An 18,630-nucleotide genomic window follows, 5' to 3' on the forward strand; every position below is an offset into this window, starting at 1 on the left:
ATAAACACCATTATTGTTAGTTTTTTGTATATTGTCTTTTACCTGTATATTTGATTGCTGTGTTTTATCTAGTATCACATATGTATAACATATTTGTACTGTGAGCCTCACAATTCAGCCACTTGTCTGCTAAGAGTTTCAGATCAATAAACCAAACCAGTCTAAACCAACCAGTCAATTGATAGAAAATTAACATAATTTGGCATAATATTGTTTTGATGGGTGTGCTTTCTTGCTCCCTGATTTTAAGAGTTCCTCCATTTTTTACAGATTGATGGCACGTTCAGAGTGGAGGCCCCTCCCGTGTTGCTAGGTTACAAGCGCGGAGGCGGCGGTGGGACGGAGGGTCTGGACCTGCAGATGGGCGGGAACGAGCACACGTACCTGACCCTGTTCATCACCATCGAGCCGCCCCTCACGCCGCTCGAGCCACTCAAGGAGAAGTTTGACAGCCAGGAGGACGAGAAGCTGCTGTTCCAGGCCGAGAAGTGGCAGGGCGAGGTCGAGAAGCGCTTCCCCAAGCGAAACATCTCCACCACGGTGACGGACATCAACGGGAAGTCAGTGTTTGTGACCAGGTTCATCCAGCCGCTACGGCCGCCAGATGAGCTCATCGACAGCAATGCCGATACAAGACAAAATTCTGTAGGTGTTGGTTTCTTGTTAGAGCCATCTTGTTATTGTTATTGGTTTGGATGGGCCAACTACTAGTACTCTCTTTCTGCAGCCAGGGGCTGAATTGTGTGAAGCTTCCAATAAACATTAGATCCATCTTGTTATTGTTATTATAATTGGGTGGGCTGACTACTCTCTCTTTGAAGCCAGGGGCTGAATTGTGAGGAGGAATAAATAATCTTTTAACTGTTACACTTGTACTTATTGGTCAAAGGTTTTTCTGTGATTTGTTATCGTATCTCAGTGCATCAAGTAATGAAAGCTACTTTACCTTACAGGAGCGTGTGGCAAGGTTCGTGTCCTTGATCCCCTTCATCTCTGACTCGACACTGTTTGCAGGAATTTGTGACATCTGGAGTACCTGTGATGTGAGTTGGCATCACACAGACTGCCCTTTTTGTAGAATCCACATGATCACTTTTACATGTTAATGTGTGTATTTATATTATTGCCAGAACTTTTTTAAAATATGGTTTGACTGATAACACACAGTAAAAACTTTTCAACCCTCCTTCAGGACTCTACGTAAAAGCAGTTTCACAATATTCTAACATGTAAGTTGGTGCCTGAAGATGGCACTTGTTTGCTGATTTGCTTATGTGAATACAAACTCTGGAATATCTCAACAAATAGTTGTTTTCTTTTTGCAGCAATTTCTCCAGATGTTGTCTGGTGATGAGGAGGAGCATGCAGTGTTGCTGTGTAACTACTTCCTCCACATGGGGAAGAAGGCCTGGGTGCTGCTGGGGTCAGCTGTGCCTGAGGGGCCAACGGCATACGTCCTGACACTCGTATGTGGTTGTTAGAACAATGCAATGGTTGTCTGTGTCTGTCTTCCTGTGTTATGCTAAGGTCACATTTCCAAACCGGGGCCCGGCTGGGATGTTTGCGGAAATAAAAGATGAAAGTAAATTTGACCAAGAGAAAAAGAACTGACCCTCTTCTTAAATGTATGGGAAAAGGATAACATGCACATATCCTGCCATTACCCATTACCATAACTAAATTTTAGATGCTGCAAGTTTGATTCTGGCCGTGTCGCTCACCTGACATGCACGCTAATGGAAAGGGTTGCAGTCCTTAGGATGGGACATCAAGCCATAGTTCATTTTGCTCGTCAAACAGAGCTAGGGGAAGTTCTCTGGTACAACAAACCTGTACATACTGTACATAGCATCTTTCTCCTCTGTAATGACCACTGGAAGACGGTAGCTCTTCAGTGAGCTAAAACTGGATTGAAATCACTTTCCTTTGTCTTCTACAGGAATCCAACAGCGACTACCTCCTGTGGAACCCCAGCTCGGGGGAGTTCTTCCAGCAGCACGACCCGTACTGCCCCATGCAGTCCGTGGGCTGCCTCATCAACCAGGACAACATCTGGGCCAACGTGCAGGAGTCGGACTCCGCGGGCAGGATGAGCTTCGACACCACCAGGGAGGCGCAGTGGAAGCCGTTCTTCAGCCGCAGCTACCCCAACCCCGGCCTGTCCAGCATACAGCCTGACCAGCTGGTCTATCTGCCCACAGACAAGGACTATGTGGCAGACCTGCAGGATAGGTCAGTTTCACACCGCAGGTTTCATAATGTTTCATATTCACGACCCTGTTTCATTGGGCTGGTAAGTCATTGTAAGTGACATAGCAAGTAGTCATTCGTTACATAGAACTCTTTGTCATTGTTATGTGTAAGCCTGTTATGTATAAAACTGCGTAGATATTAGCCTTGATGCATTACTCTCGAACTTGCCATATGTTGTACACGTACAATTGTTGTGTATTAAAGATTGATCATAGGATATTGAAAAACATAGCTGGCAATGACAAACTGGAAATAAGCTTCCCCATGTACAAGAAAACTCTGCATTCAGCAGCCCTAATTAACTGTTCAGGGTCCAGCTTTGGCACACAAACAGAACTTCATACATACAACTAAGTTAGGGATCATTTTTTATATATACGTAGGTACTACTGTAATGTTGGCAACTTTTCAAATCAAGCTCACTATGTTCTGTTTCTGATTTTACAGATCTAGAGATAACCTGATCATGTTTGTCATGTGTCGGTTCTTTGATTACATCCTGATCAAACACCTTTGTGGTGTATTCAATGAACATGTGTTTTGTAACATCAACTCACATAATTCCACCAGGTGCCATAATACTGCAATATCAAAAAACATTGTTAATACAGGGCTTCTCAAGACTGTCTTACACCTTCATATCTGTAGTGTAACTGTACAATGTATATACCTCAGGATTACTAGTGCTGCATTGGTACATGTCTTAACATAACTAGTCTTTACAATCATGTAGGATTGAGAGGAAGCTGAGAGACAAGGTCATGGAGTGGCGCCCCCACTCCATCACGCGCTGGAACCGGTACTGCACCCAGATCTTCCGCCGGCTGCTGCCCAGACTGGAGCAGAGCGGGGGGAGGGGCACCGCTGACGAGCACAGGACGGAGCTGGAACCCATCCTGGCTTCTTACAAGGTCTGGACTTCCCATTCCTATAGCATTTACCGTAGTGCAGTTTTTCCTTTCCATTAAAACCAAGTAATATACGTTGTGAACTCTTGTCGATCGTTGTCGTTGTCGATAAACAGCTCATCAAACATATTGATGAAGAGAGTGTCGTCCACGGTCTGCAAGTTGCTTGGAGAGTAGTCATTGTTTGAATGCTATTTCTATCAGACTGTTATAGATTGTATTCATTGCTTTACATCTTGTATTTGAGTGTTGTCTAGAATCTGTTTTGTGATTTTTAATGTAATATGTAACTGTTATACCTGCAATTGCTACCTAGTGCTCCATGAGTATTGAGTTGTTGCAGTTCACATGAAGTCAAAGAAAACACTCACTTCTCACCTATCATTTGATACAAGGGTTTTTGTCCTGTGTGTTGTCTGTGCTATCAGGTAGTGACAGAGAGACGTAGGCATATTCCTGATAAAAAGTTAGTTCCAAAACTGTTCTGAGGCCATGGGGGCAGTAGGTTGTTATCCAGGGCATGGTATTGCAAGATGGTGCCAATCACTCTCCTTCCACCACCTTTTACCTCCTTACTGGTACCTACTGCAAAGATGTTTCAGTCCCAGTTTGTCTGTGTCATGTTTAAGTACCTGACTTTTGGCATGTTGACATTGTTACTGAAGATTGTGTTGTGTTGTTGTGTCACTGCAGATGTCAGGGTTCCCCATGCAGATGCCGTACACAGAAGACAACCCAGTTGTGGAGGCAGTGTTCAGTACAGGGGTGCACCAGCTGCAAGGCAAGGACGTGGAGTTTGCCCTGGCCGTCCACATCCATCCCTACCCCAACACTGTCCTGTCTCTCTGGGTGTACGTGGCCTCGCTGGTCAGGAAGAGATGATTTCTGCTGCACCATTGGACGACCAGGACCAAAACTTCTGCTGTGTATACACCCAGACAGATGCTTCTCACAATGTCCTTAGCTCCAAAACTTTATATAGTGATGCATCACCACTTGCTGTATTCTGTAGGTAAATCTGATGTTGTTTCAAATGTTCACCAAGAAGGAAGAATGTACAGAAAAGTTGCCAAAACTGTTGTGTTTTTAAAAAGACATGTTTACAAATATGATAGGAATGTGGTGCTACATGTACTATTAGGTCAACACTGTGGCAGAGTATTTTACAGACTAAGTGTACTTAACTCAAGTTTATGGACTTAAAGCATTTGCTGTACAATGTACAATGGTATCGTTCTAGTGACAATCACACTGACACTGTCATTACACAGTCCAAAGAAGAGATGTCCATTACCCAGATTTATTGACAAATCTTCACATTTAGATAAAGATACTGTCTGTGTGTGAAATGATTTATTCTTGCATATACTTCCACCATGACATGTTACCTGAAACAGAAGCTGATAGTTTGTGTGAATGTCTTATGCCTTCCTTTTTAAGTTATGGTGCAAGCCTTATGTTCAACCTGTGACATTAGATCTTAGCACAATGTTTTAGTGTATACAGACCATGGTATAATCAGAGTCATCTCTCATGAACTTTGCACTGATTGCATAGCTTTATTATTCTATAGGCTCTAATGTTTCTACAGGATGTTTGCCATCTTTTGTTGGACAACTGCCAAAGAATGGATAGTCTGGACAAAACATGTTTATGTTCATGTACAAATTGTACAGTTGTTATACGTTTATCAAGATTTATGTTTTTATTTAGGTGTAAATAAATTTAGAAGAATAAATTTTGTTGTAAGCAAAACAAATGTGGAGTTGTGCATGTGTAATACAATGAGTTTTGTTGTGAGAGATTTGCCAGGTACTAATAGATTTTATCTGAAAAAACCTTGATACTCAAGCTGTTTTTTCCTGGGGGTAGTTCAAATAATGACGGAATGAAACACTTGAACAGCAGGAAAAGTTGTTTACTTGTACCTTTAGACTGTACAGGGCCTATGCTATCATGTACGCATGCGTGTACAAATACACAGTAGAGATTTCCAGACTCTTCTGACGATTTTAGATCACGCAGGCGAAAACAATTCCGTCTCTTCTGAAGAAGGTATGTGGGCGCCCTTGTGAGGGCCTTGGTCATTTTTCACAAGGGTTCTTTTTATTAGATATCATCCTGTTGCTGTAATATGCGCAGAACACGGTTTATGCAAGGAGGTTATATCACATTGTGATATAACTTCCTTGGTTTATGTAAGGTCAACGCGCACGCCTTAGTTTGTTAGTCACATCATGATGAAATGAGTGCCTTTTTTCAATGATCAGTTTCTAATAAAAAACATTCACCTCTGTACACTGTATTACCTCGATATATGGGATATCGTACGATCGTCTGAAAAAAAGATAACTTGATATGAAGTTAACTTTTTATTTCTCTATCAAATCGACCCGAACGTCTGTTCCAAATAGTTGTCCGAAAGGCAGATTTATCAAAACTGGTCTTATATATATATATTGTGAACGATACGTTAGACGTCAACATGTTTAACGTTATTCATATACTTCTGCGTAGGTTGATTCATTTGTACCCACTTGTTTGTATAGTTCGAAGACCATACCAAAGTTGCTGCACTTTTGTTCTGTCAATAAAGGTACTGCCGGTATCAAGTTATGCCAGACCCCTAAACTGTTCGTCAAGCTAAGGTTTCCATTGGTTATTTGTTGTATGGAAGCTTCAATTTCGAAGAAGGAAGGAAATCAAAAGCATGTTGGTCTCTAACTACTTGTTATCTTAACTTTGCGCTATGAATTACAGGCACCATGGCACCCATGATCCTGTTTCTCCTAGCCGCTGTTGCCGGAGCTGCAGTGGCGGGAGACGTCCCCTGCCGTCCCATCAGGGACATCTACCCGTCCGGGAAGGAACTGTGCGAGAAGATGTGGGACGGCGCCTTCGTGTACGAGACCGACCTGAGCCGGGCCTACACCATGTGGTTCTTCGAGCGGGACAACCCGAACGACAAGGTCTCCTACAAGCTGGGGAAAACTCCGCCGAACAAGTGTTACCTGCAATACCTGCATAAGGTGAGAAAGGGGCAGTGTTACAGCTGTTCTTAGCATCGATTCCATGGTGCTTCATCATCCAAGTTGTTTGTTGTTAACTTGTGTTTGATCCAAGCCACTGATTACATATTGTTTGTCGAATAAAAATGATCCATACTCAAGAGAGTAGCGCAAATTTGTTAGTAAAATGAGCTACCGTGTTCACAGGTGTATTTTCATAACACAGCCATGCAGCAGTTTAGAAGGAGAGCATTTTGTTTGCTTCGTAGTATGAACACTTACACTTACCTTTTCCCATCCAAGACCAACACCAAAAGCTTTGTGCCGGGTCAAACATTATACATAAAAGATCTGGCTAATCATCCAGTTAGCCTACCGATTATTTTCAACACAACTGTCTTTTTTATTGGTAACGTTACCGTTACTCTTCAACAGACTGTTCCGGGTCCCGAGCCCGACAACTTCACCGAGTGCCACCCCTGGAAGGACCGCACCTGTTGCCGCCAGCAGACTGTCCCCTCCCCGCAGAAGATCAACCAGAACTACGGGCCTGAATGGCGCTGGGACCGCTGCGGGCCTCTGTCGTCTGCCTGCGAGCGCTTCTTCGTGCAGGAGGCGTGCTTCTACGAGTGTGATCCAAATGCAGGTATGCTAAGTTATTCTTGATAACACCGTCACTGATGCCTTAATCAAAGTTAACCAACAAAATGTCAAAAGAAATAACAAGCAATTTAACAGACACCTTCAATCTCACTCCTGTCCTGTTTCTTCGTCAATTTGTATCATAAAACACAGATAAAATAAGTAAGAGGCCAGGGACCGAGTCATCATCAAGTAACAGGTGAAATACTGTACGATCTCGAACAAAGCTAATGCATACTGCACCGAAATGGGTCCAACACTTGAAGAAGAACCGTCGTCTCGTACATTCAAGCAAGGGGGTTCTCATTAACTATCAGTCCTGGAGTTGGTCATTAGCATAATACGATTATCCCATTGGCTTCCTTTTCCCCCTAAAGGTCTTTACCGCAAGGTCTCAGACAAGGATTTCGACGAGTCCAACCCCGAGCACAACAAGTGGCAGATTCAGGGCATGCCGATTCGAGCCGACTACTGCGACGCCTGGTGGACCGCCTGCAGGAACGACCTGTTCTGCGCACACAGCCAGGGGAGCTACTTCTCCTGCGCCGCGGAGTACGACAAGGCCGGCAAAGATTACTTCTCTGATTTCATCAACAGTATCAAGTCCATTATTGCCTGGTTTTCCCAGTGATCTATGGTTTGTGACAGAAGTTACACAACACGCACGTTAGCACCACAACTGTGGCTGAGCTCTTCCAAACGCTTTTGGTAAAGGCAATTATCATGGTCTGAATATGTGACCATAAAGCACCTAGACTTACCTAAAAAGAAAGCAACCTGTAATTGTGATGGACACATGTAACCATCTACGTGTATGTTCCCTCTGCATATTAAAACGCATGTTTCAAAAGATGATTGTACTGACTGTTTCCTTGTACATGTACATATGACGTTACACACCAGCCCTTAAAAAAAGACACATAGAAACTTGTGGTCAGCTCTAGGTCAAGAATACCGTTTTTATTTGGCTTTGCCATGTTACTGTATCCAATATATAATAATACTCCAATGCTTGACTGTCTGTGAACAAAACAGCTTGTGCCAAAACATCGCATGTACGACATACGCTCGAAAATTCTCGTTTAGCCCTTATTTCTATCTTTGAACAAATCAATATAACATGGGTTGATGGGTTTGGTTTATGATTTCTGATGCTATTGTCACGTATACAACCACACAAATAGAGACAACATCATCAAGCGATGTCCAGTTACAATCCCACAAGGACTGAGGTACAGACATGTAGTCATTATTCGGTAAAACTGAGCACAACTGTCAAAGGGATATGTTGTCAAATGATGCTCGTGCCTCGATGCCTATGTTCAGACGACATTTACAACAAAACATTCCGTGGTAGTAAAATTCAATAAAATATGCGCACCATATACACATCATCTCTTAAAACGTTAACCTTTTGATACTCGAATGCTGTTTTCCGATTCTGCTTTCCTTCATTTTGAAACTTACATCACGCATATATTTATTTGAATACATTCTGTTTTTACAACGTGTCTTGCTGCAAAACAGCAAAGTCGCAACGGCACTTTTTGCTTTCCATGATGCATAGATAGGATTGCGCCCCTAAAGCTATGATAAGATCATATTTACTGAGAATGTGGGCATGACAACAAAAGTACACAAGATATATAGGCGCCCTACGTTTCAAATTGGTTGGCGGTTCAGATCAACGGTAGAGTAAACTGGCGTCGACAAGAGGAGGAGTTGCCGGACTCCATCGAACTACACATGTTTCTGTCCTTTCTCGTCCAAAGCAAACCGTACAGCCCAACACCCGTGTCTATGCCCAGGCCCAGAGGTCCTGAGCTTCGGGCAGGTGGGTCTTGAGTCGGATGGCGTCGGTGACGGGGAGGTCCCGGTAGAACGTCAGGCCTGTCAGCAGCTCCACGTCCTTCACGCGTGCCACGTTCATGGACAGGTACTCCCGTGGGGTCTGCAGAGAAACAACATGTTCCCAACATATGCCTGGCGTCACAATGTCGTGAAGCATGATCATGTTTTTTTCGAGTGCTGCTATTGCATAGTACAGATTTAGAATCCAGCAACCTAAGTGAATGGCTCTGTTAATTACCATCACAGATTAACTTTCATGTTATTGTGAATGATGTTGTTAAATGTATCGACCACTGTAATTGAGAGGTGCGGAGTTCACTATTTGTAAAATATTCTCTTCTTTCCTAATGCTTAGGTCACATTTCTAAACTAGGGCATTAGGCGACGTGCCGACTCATGACATGCGAAAGACGTGATACAGGTTATCAATATACATATGCGAGCCACTGTTAGCTATGATTTTTGGGACAGTCGACTTTCTGAAAAGCTTGATACAGGGAAAATTCTTACCATACAGGTGGGTATGCTGTCTGCGTGCGGCAGGATGAAAGACACCACCTGCCACCTGGGACACCTGTCCGTAGATACTAGGCTGCCTCCGTCACACCTGGTGACAGTCACGAAGAAGTGCGTGGGAAGCGGGATCCTGATAGGCATGCCTGTTGTAGTATCTTCCACGAACCTGTACAAGATATTGAGTGTATCATTGCAGACAACTTTTTTCTGTTATCATATCCTATGTTATATCTTTAAGACCGCCTTAAAGATATAACATAGGATATGGCAACAGAAAAAGTTGTTTGAAATGACTGACCTCCTTCCTTGAACTAAAAACGACAGAGACCGAAGAGTACGTGGTTTCAAGGTTAAAAAGGGAAATGAAAATGATGGTGTAAAGGGCGGTGTTCACAGACGATTGAATATAAAAGTGCAAATAAGCAACGTGTGAAGACAAAATCCATGGACCTCATGTACTGGGCAGTTACGTTGTCCCTCAGTCCGTCAAAGTTGTAATCAAATATGGGCCCGGTGACGACATGGACCCCTTGGTACATCTGTGCCCAACTGGCGACTAGGCTCATCGTGAAGTTCCAAATGCCTGCAAAATGCAGCAGTCAGTGATGTCATGATCATTTTTCATAAACGACGTCCAGTGGTACCTTTAAATCACATGTTTATCTACTCGACTCAAGCAGTTATAAGGGTTTAGAGATGATGGACGATGGAACAAGACGTCCAAAAGTGATGATTTATCTTTTATTATTTCTTAGGCCTACGTCACATTTCCAGACCTGGATCCATCCGGGCAGCTTTTGCAAACAAAAAGTATGATATAAAGGACACAAGACGTAAAGAGAATAGTCGTGGGCATTATTTGTGTATATTTTAACATATAACGTTATGTGTCTATTTATCGTTTCCACAAACAGTCCGTCCCGGCCCCGGTTTGGATATGTGACGTTAGCCTTACTGAGATACCGACACATGGTAGGAAAATATTCTCAGACCTTCCTTGAAGCCCCGGTGCTGCGGTACGACGTTAGACATGACCAAGGCTTCCATCTGCCCCGTGAGGTCGGCACTCAGACCTGGCGAGGGGAAACGAAAACGTCAAGGATATTAGTATCTATTAAGAGACAATTGATACAGGCATTGAGGAATTCGTGTCATCCGTGACCGTATATTGACCTTATCGTATTGATCAATGCGACGTGATGTGCATGTAGATAAAAATCGAATCTAAACGATGATCCAGGGATTTCACATACGGTGGAACTCACTTGGTGGATAGAGGAATCCCATGGACAGCGTCGTGTTCTCGTACTCGGAGCAGGAGGCCGCCTGCCCCGCCGGTAGTCTGACATCTGTCCGGAGGCAGTCAGCGATCTCAGACGAGAGACCCTGGGTGGTCTGTACGAAATCTTTGTGTCAGAAACTTACAATCAAACAAATTTCGTTCTTATATACCGGGGATCTGTTTACATGCTATTCACCTATAAGGACTTAGTGAAGACACACACAGAATACAAAACAGATAGGTTGACAAAATGAAGGGATGTATTTGAGCAGATACAACATCACATGCAGTGCTCATTTGGTCGTGGTTCACAACAACATCATTAAGCCTATATTCTCTATTTGAAAAAGGATAAGTACTTGGTCCAGTGTGTACGCCGTCCACGTGGGCATGGCGTAATGCTGGGAGAAACTGGTGACGTAGTTGGACGCTGTCAGGACACAGTAATCTGAGGTATACATGTTCTGGGGCGTCCCGGTTGGTAGGTGAAGTTGCTGATACTGCGAGACTGTAGAGAAACGACATTATACCTTGATAGTAATTAAAACTGTAGGGTGCTCAGCATAGAATAAAACAAGCGAAGTAGTCTGCTATTATACTGAAATGTCTGAATTGTCGAAGGGACGAAAACGACTTCAGTAATGTTTTAGCTGTACCTTCTGAATTGGTCAGGTTGAAGTTTTGGTCATATGTTCTCCACTGGGCCACCTGAGGACACACATGACAGCATTAGGATTTGTGTACATAAGCACAGACTGATATTGTCTTGAAGTGTCTTGTTGTTGTAGTAGATCATTGATCTATAGTTATCCATTTCATGCTTAATCAGGTGTTGTATGAAAATGGTGAAATGCTGAAGTGGCATGTGACCGTACTTACGTTGCACGAACATCCGGGCATGGTTGCTGCGAGGATAGAGTTGTAGTCTGAGTCGGTGTCAGGAAAGGAACACGTCATCGTAGAGTCCAACCCGTCTTCCTGGGGCGGGATCGGCCTGGGCTGCCGCAGGAGATGGTTCAGACTGCCCCTGGTGCCGTTGTTCGGGGCAGGAGTTACGCCCAGTAAGTCTGGATGGATGGGTGTGGGCAAGACAGACATACATGCATTTTACAGGCAACGTTGCTTGAGTAACTGCTTTTTGGCATATCTTAATACCTGGATGTCATCGGACTTTGTGATTGTTACATTGCAGCATCGCAGTGCTCCTGGTTCCCATTCGTTAGTACATGGGCCACCCCGGTTAAATTCGGGGAAGGGTATCTCGGTTGGGGCTGCACTTGGCCCTTTTAAAGAGACGTAATTTAATGGGGGTCCCGTTTCTGAGAAGGCTCCTCGAGCAAAAGGGGAGGGCTAGCAACCCCTCGTTGTAAAACTATACACTGCTACTGAAGCAGCAAGGAAACTCATCACCATATATGCCACAACGTACTTTGAGATTGTTACATTACATCAAAATTAAATTCTTATGTTCTAGCAACAGCCTATCAAATGGACATTTTTGTCAGATATCAATCAAAAATATCATGAAATCGCTGCTGCTGAAGTACTGAAGGAGCATCTTTACCGGAAAACATATTGTACAGTTCGATGTTGCCGAAAGGCTCAACCTCGACACCTTGATGGAAGGCGGGTCCATAAGCAATGAACAAGGCCTGGAAAGAAAGATGACAAGTCGTTTAACTAGACCATGCGTCGTATAGTACATAGAAAAGATGAGGAACAATTGTATGAATGCATCGATCAATGGATATTTGTAAGCTCAAACCGTTGACATCGAACAACACAGTACATACCGACATGTTCCTGAACTCGTTGTCGTACCCATGTTCGCCGCCATCACAGTTACTAAAACTGCGGAGCCTGAAAAAATGTAACGTTATGCTTATTTATAATGTATAGGGTTAGAACATGTTCAAATACGTGCACTATTCATTACTACCATGCGTCTTCTCCTTCTTATTGAGCGTAGTGTGTAATATATACTAGTTTTCATGAGTAACTCTCAGTCTAAAAGGGGATTCAAATACAGTCAACCTGCCACTTTTCGTGGTCCCGTATATTATGTTTCCAATCGTTCCAAGCATCAAGAACCTTGGGTGTAATGGCCACCTGTATACTATAACGTTATGTTCTTCAAGTCTCTTGGGCCAGGTCATTATAGACTACCAATTCCAGATAACGGACACGGTTTGAAAGAACAATCCCTCCGACCTGGCGAACAGCCACTCGTCCTCCACCGTGCACACCACATCCTCGATCCTGCGGTTGTTGGCGTAGTGTAACCTCTTGGGCAGACCGGCTTGCTTAGTGTAGGGCATAAAGTGGTCATCGACGCACTGTGGATAGACAAGAAACGTCAAAGGACTTCCAATAAAAAATACAACGGTTTAACAAAGGAGCTTTGATAAAAGCTCATTGGTTTATCTTTTTCTATGGCAAATGGGAATTTTTGGGTCAGTGTTCGCCAACAAACTCTCCGATATAGTGACACTGGGCGAAGTTTGCAATGTAAAATCTTTCAAGGTTATTCTTAATACAAAAAATGTCGGGACAAAACGTTTATCTTTCACTAAATATGGCATGGGAGACTGACCGTCAAATTCTTGACCACGCCATCGGGATCCCCTGAAAGGCAAAGAGAAGTTCCATATGTCTATTTTAGTATTTTTATCTTCTTGATTTATTCGGAACGTAGCCTTAGTTACAACACACGATTCATGTAGCAGAACACAAGCGCGTTAAAACTCCAAAAATATGTTACATTTCTTCTTTTCGTTTGGAAGAGATGAAGCTTCAGAGGAAGCCTTGGGTCTGACTTTTGGCGGCGGTACTCACAGACGTAAGATTCCGGTGCCCTGAAGGACCTGGTCAGGCGCATGAGCGTGCCATCACGTGGCACATAGATCGGACTGATGTCCATCAACTGTAACACGACATTTGAAAATCTGATCATGATGAAAGTTCAGTCGAAAATGTTCAAATCGCGTTTTCCAAGTAAAGGCATTGGTGGATGGTACAATGTTTAAAACATTAATTTGGTGACTTAACGAAAATTAACTCACGTCTTCTAGATAGACAACTCTGTCGCAGCTCGTTGGAGTCATACCTGAAAAAATAAACAGAAACGTGACAATGGTCGATACCATAGGCGTTTATCATAATGAATATGTGACGATTGTGATAACAAAAAGCACAGTGCACATCAATAGATACAAATTGTAGGCACAGTTTCACGCTCAATTGTAGAGACTCTGGATTTGTGTGATACATTACGCAGTTGCAGCTTCTAATAGTTTTCCCTTGTTTTCATTTTACGTGTACAAAACGTTAACTGCCATAGTCTCATGCCTATAGCTACTTGGATAGCTTCTTGAATTCCGTCTGACATGATTACGTAGAGTTGATGACTGCTTACCGTGATCTGCCACCACCACCACGTTCACACAGTCCGACAGGTTCCTGGCATGGAGACCGTCCATCAACCGACCGATCATCTTATCTACACGCATCAGTTCCTTGTTCACCTGAGGATGTTCAGTTTCCCGTAACAAAGTAGAATGTAAGTCGAAAAGTCAATTTTAAACGTTAGATGTTCAAGACTTTGGTGCCACACACTGACAATATGGTATTGTATCGGGCATGTGCATATGGTATCATAACTCAAGCTTGTGGTAGTCTCCATTGCAAACTTTATGGCCAACGATTTTTTTTAATTTGTCATATCCATCTTACTTTGGTTTTCCTATTGCTGCATCTTCTGCCATGACTCCCGGTTTCAATGATGTCAGCCGACAGGCAGCAGTGAGAAAAACATACATAATCAGCTAAACCGGCAACATCATAATGTCAGCAGTAGTAGAGACTGCTGTAGCGGACAACTCTCAGGTTTCTACTTACGGCGTCGCTGTCAGGTCCTTCTATATGACCCGCCAGGTCAGGCTGGTCAAAGTACGTAATGAGTAGACTCGGCCTGCAGATAAAAAAACCTTGCGTTATAAAATTTATCTACAAAAGCGTACAACGATAATAAAGAAAAAATACCCCCAAAACAATCAAACGAACAAACTTTGGATCAATTCTAAAATCCAAAACATACACACCAATCAGAACCGACCGAACCCACGTACATACCGTTCACTTTGAGGCAGTTCTAGCCACTGCAGGGCTTGGTCTATCCTATCTTCATACGGTACGCTCCTGCAATGACGATAACTTGATTAAACAGGGACCAGGTAGTCGCTTTGCTGCATAGAGCAACGTGTCGATATTCCATTATCGATATTCCATGGCAATTATTCACCTTGTTGTATCAATACAGTCAGTAGGTACCTGTCCGTGTAATGTGAGGCTGTGCTTGAGGCACCTCCTCGAACTCGGGTCTTCCAGTTACCAAATAATCTAATCGGAATCTAGAGCTCAGCTGTGACGCCGATACCAATTGAGCTACTGGGTATCCTCATTGTGAACAGCAAGATGATAATCACGAAAATCACATTAACATTCGTTAACGATATCGATGAAACGAAACTTAAGGTAAAATATTATCATACTTACCCATCGTATTGGTAATAGTAAGATGGCAGCATGCCCTGGATGTCCACATCAGACCCGGGCCAGAAGTATGTAGCCGCCTTCAGCCCCTGCTGCTCCACTGTATTCCACAACTAAACACCATGAAGCAGAGACATCAAAACAATGTGAGGTCAAGCCTCTGTTGCAGAAGTCTCATCGATTATTTTTCCTCCACTGTATATTATACACAAATATCTGATCATATACCTGGTTCTGATTATGCACAATTTTCTGATTGTATCTAGTTCTAGATTGTATCTAGATCTAGTTCTCGGCAAGCAAACCAACATTAAGGGGAATAATGCATTAGCTATCAGAAAAATGTTCTTAGTTAGCAACGTTTGCAACGGAGGCTAACGATGAACATATTGTTGGACGACGGAAGAACGAGAAGTTGAGGATTTCAACATCTTTCAACTTTTGCAATATCAACTTCAATACTTAGATGCTTGTGATTTCAGTTACACCATAGAAACGTTCGTTCGTTCGCTGCAATAGCATTGCCAATGTATTAGGGACTTGTGACAGAAGATAGACAAGAAAAAAAAAATACAGGTAGAACAAAAACAGTCAAGAAGTCAGAAGAAAGCCTAAACCTACCGGCTCCCCTCCCCACCACCGAGCATTCCTGGCCTCCGAACTGGAGATTCTGAAGGTGGCCCTAAACACTTCGTCGTACATGAGGTTGTCGATGATACCGTGCGACTCCGGATATAGGCCCTGGAGAGAGATCGTTATGTTTGGTAACTTAAAGGACCTTAAAGTTTTGCAGAACTAGAAGACATCGACAACCAAACATGAAGACATCGACAACCAAACTAGAAGGCATCGACAACCAAACTAAAAAGAAATACTTAGTAAATCATAATAGACCTTACGGAAGTTGCTGTACTTTTGTTGTGTCATATGTACGAAAGACTATGTAGGCAACACATTCTAAAATTAGACACAGATTTTTTTATGTCAACTGGCTTTCTTTCTGTTTTGTTATGCCTAACAAAAACAAATCGCCCCTTTTGCACAGATGCCTCTAATGTACGTGTAACACTGATTTTAACGTCAACAGTTGAACTTACCGTGACAATAGTGTAGTGGTTGGTGAAGGTTTTGGTTGGGTACTGTGCCCTCATGTACGGTGCGTGGGTCCCATACCTTCCTGGAGAAACAGCACATGTAAGTTTACACTATGTAGTGGTAGATATTTCAATGTCACTGTAGGAGCTCAACCGGTAGCAGTATCGCAGATAGAGCTCCTGGCTCCCTTTGGTTAGTACCTAGGCGACCCCGCTTCAATCATGGGAAGGATATCTCGGTTGGAGCTGCACCCACCATTTTAAACAGACATAATTCAATGGGGGCCTGTTTTTGAGAAGGCGCCTCGAGCGCGTTAAAGGGTAAGGGCTAGCAACCCATATATACACTGCCACTGAAACAACAAGGTAACTTGTTGCCCTATATGCCACAGGACAATGCGCGTGTCTGAACGAACGAAGTAGAGCACTCATCATTAGAATCTTAAGTTTTTTCTTCTTCTTAAAACTACAGATAGCTCAGTGGATGAGGAAGGGCGTTAACATACTCATTTTGCCGAGGTAGGGTGTGATGTTCCTCAGGAGGTAGTCTGCCCGGAAACCGTCCATGGAGATCAGAATCAAGGGAGGCTGGGAGAATCTGAATGATGAAAAAAAGCATCTCTTCTTGTACATCAACGCAAAATATGTTGATTCAATTATGCTGATATGGTCAACCAAAGAATTGCAACACAGATACACATGGTCACAGTCGACAATAAGTCATGGTGATATGGACATTACCTTATCATAAAAACATCTAAATGTCTCTGTCTGTTTGTCTTGAAACCAAAATAACGACTCCAGTAAATCAACACCTACACATACCCGGGAGGACATGAGGGCTCTGGTCCTGGTACCACACTATCATCCAGCCAGCTGTCACTGATAGCAAACAGGAAACATTGGTAAGAATGCGCACGCCACACGGGGGTTGCACAAGACGAAATGATGATGACGTCATTCTTGAAGTCATTGATAGATTAACAAAACCAATTTCCTCAGATACTAGATACAGTATGCTTACCAGCTAGTATTGAGTCTGGGTCCACAAAATAGCCTTCGCTCCCTAAGATGTTGTGCATCCCGCCACCAAGATGAGCTTTAAAGGTGTGAGCCAATTGCCCGGCTGAAACTGCTACATCCACTGCTTGATAGACCACTAGTTCCACAAGAACGCCGCCTGCCGGTGCCGATCGAAAAGATAATACCTTGCAGCCTTCGTACACGGCGGTAACATCGCTCCCTTGGAAAAGGATGTCAACCTGCAGCAGACCACCGTAATGTCTTAGTTTGTTTCAACCAGAGACACATTATCTTTAGATTGATTATAGACTCGATTAGTTATTAGGAAAGGCTGTCTGCAAACTTTGCCTTTAACTCGTTTTTAAGTTTAAGCAGTGCAATATGTTGTATTCCCAAATATTCTGTGTGTGTATGAAAACAAAAGTTTAAGTAACTGATGTATGTCAATACTCCTCATAGCCCTGTTGATCCTGACAGAGAAGGGGAATGATGTGTATGATAAGATACATGTGCCTAACTCTTGAAATAAGACAGGTGGAAAAAGGTAGTACAATGGATTAATGATGCCAGATACGACCAGTTCAAGATTGACTCTTCGCTGAGCTAAGCTGGTTCGAGATTTCCTCCTAAGTTAATGTCTCCTCGAAGCACCTACCGATTCTTCTATGGCTACCGCATGTTTCTGGAAGTCAGCTGAGGTTCCGTCTCCGAGACTGTCGGTGTACTCGGCGGGAAGACCGGCCATGGCTGTTAGAGTTATCTCCAACTTCGTGGTCGTGACGTCACCTGAGTATCGGTAAATATTTTGACGTTAGGAGTGGCTTTCTTTTCCAGTTATTTACATCAAGGCATGTGAAACGTGTGACATCCTTATGCCCCTTATGCCATCAACGACGAGCATTTCTTGACAGCTTGCAGGTCTACATGATACTTTCTGAACAATACTAGTGAGGAACTCTTGAGAGTATTGAAGTCACAGTACCTTCGCCCTGAATGACCAGGGACTCGGGAAGAATGACGTAACCGCCGGTCCCCAGCAGATTGTTCTCGGCGCCTCCGAGGCCAGCTCGGAAAGCATCGGTAATCTCCGTAGTGAACTTGGGTGACCGAAGACGCAGAACAAATTTCGCGGCGATTCCCAAGTCATCATCCGTAAAACCGGTGACTTCGGAGTCGCTGTAGATATTTTTGAGATCCCCTGCCGAAAAAAGAGCGTCAATCTGAAAAAGAAAGTAACACACAAAATTTCTTATGTAGTTTTTTTTTTTTAATGAGAGTACTTAGGGCAAGGTTCAAACCTGACAGCGCCAAATTGCGCAAGGCATTCGCGTCGCAAACTGGAGCAAACAGGCGAGTGACGCCGATTTCATATCCTAAAGACACAATTACAGCACCACCCACCTCTCTTTCCATGTAAGTGGCCAGCTCCACGGATAGTGCTGAAGTGCCATCAGTAAGATCGTCGGAGAAAATGGCAGGTTCTCCGCGGACAAAGCTCAGGA

At 43.4% G+C, this 18,630-nt stretch overlaps 3 protein-coding genes across 3 annotated transcripts in view; 2 read left to right on the top strand and 1 right to left on the bottom strand.

The window, feature by feature from the left end:
- The window catches only part of LOC118410103 (coiled-coil and C2 domain-containing protein 2A-like), a gene marked incomplete in the record, with an annotated part of 23,628 nt that extends 19,493 nt beyond the window's left edge, over positions 1-4,135 (top strand). The window contains 6 exon segments of the mRNA XM_035811605.1: positions 271-645; positions 954-1,043; positions 1,326-1,466; positions 1,940-2,232; positions 2,987-3,164; positions 3,855-4,135. Of these exon segments, the coding sequence (XP_035667498.1) occupies positions 271-645; positions 954-1,043; positions 1,326-1,466; positions 1,940-2,232; positions 2,987-3,164; positions 3,855-4,043 (1,266 nt within the window).
- Positions 4,136-5,064: 929 nt separating this feature from the next.
- Positions 5,065-7,666, top strand: LOC118410131. The gene is made up of 4 exons (XM_035811656.1): positions 5,065-5,216; positions 5,922-6,190; positions 6,605-6,815; positions 7,189-7,666. The coding sequence occupies exons 1-4, from the start codon at positions 5,126-5,128 to the stop codon at positions 7,440-7,442; spliced, it is 825 nt and encodes a 274-aa protein (XP_035667549.1). The 5' UTR covers positions 5,065-5,125; the 3' UTR covers positions 7,443-7,666.
- Positions 7,667-7,745: 79 nt separating this feature from the next.
- Positions 7,746-17,213, bottom strand: LOC118410112 (venom phosphodiesterase 2-like). The gene is made up of 23 exons (XM_035811622.1): positions 17,130-17,213; positions 16,931-16,987; positions 16,612-16,703; positions 16,109-16,188; positions 15,633-15,752; positions 15,015-15,124; positions 14,592-14,657; positions 14,358-14,430; positions 13,876-13,984; positions 13,523-13,566; positions 13,296-13,383; positions 13,054-13,085; positions 12,672-12,796; positions 12,254-12,320; positions 12,025-12,112; positions 11,340-11,527; positions 11,117-11,168; positions 10,820-10,968; positions 10,444-10,573; positions 10,171-10,251; positions 9,629-9,761; positions 9,173-9,344; positions 7,746-8,762 (listed from the first exon to the last, which is right to left on the bottom strand). Exons 3-23 carry the CDS (start codon positions 16,670-16,672, stop codon positions 8,610-8,612), a joined length of 2,121 nt encoding a protein of 706 aa, XP_035667515.1. The 5' UTR covers positions 16,673-16,703; positions 16,931-16,987; positions 17,130-17,213; the 3' UTR covers positions 7,746-8,609.
- Positions 17,214-18,630: the final 1,417 nt, after the last annotated feature.

Source organism: Branchiostoma floridae, chromosome 2 (assembly GCF_000003815.2).
Source record: "Branchiostoma floridae strain S238N-H82 chromosome 2, Bfl_VNyyK, whole genome shotgun sequence".
NCBI lineage: Eukaryota > Metazoa > Chordata > Leptocardii > Amphioxiformes > Branchiostomatidae > Branchiostoma > Branchiostoma floridae.

Coding starts and splice junctions, on each gene's coding strand:
- LOC118410131 (XM_035811656.1), top strand. CDS start 5,126: ATGCGTGTACAAATACACAGTAGAGATTTCCAGACTCTTCTGACGATT. Junction 5,217..5,921: donor TTCCGTCTCTTCTGAAGAAG/GTATGTGGGCGC, acceptor TATGAATTACAG/GCACCATGGCACCCATGATC. Junction 6,816..7,188: donor CGAGTGTGATCCAAATGCAG/GTATGCTAAGTT, acceptor TTCCCCCTAAAG/GTCTTTACCGCAAGGTCTCA.
- LOC118410112 (XM_035811622.1), bottom strand. CDS start 16,672: ATGGACGGTTTCCGGGCAGACTACCTCCTGAGGAACATCACACCCTAC. Junction 15,125..15,632: donor GGTGGTGGGGAGGGGAGCCG/GTAGGTTTAGGC, acceptor CATGGTGTTTAG/TTGTGGAATACAGTGGAGCA. Junction 13,384..13,522: donor GAGTTGTCTATCTAGAAGAC/GTGAGTTAATTT, acceptor GTCGTGTTACAG/TTGATGGACATCAGTCCGAT.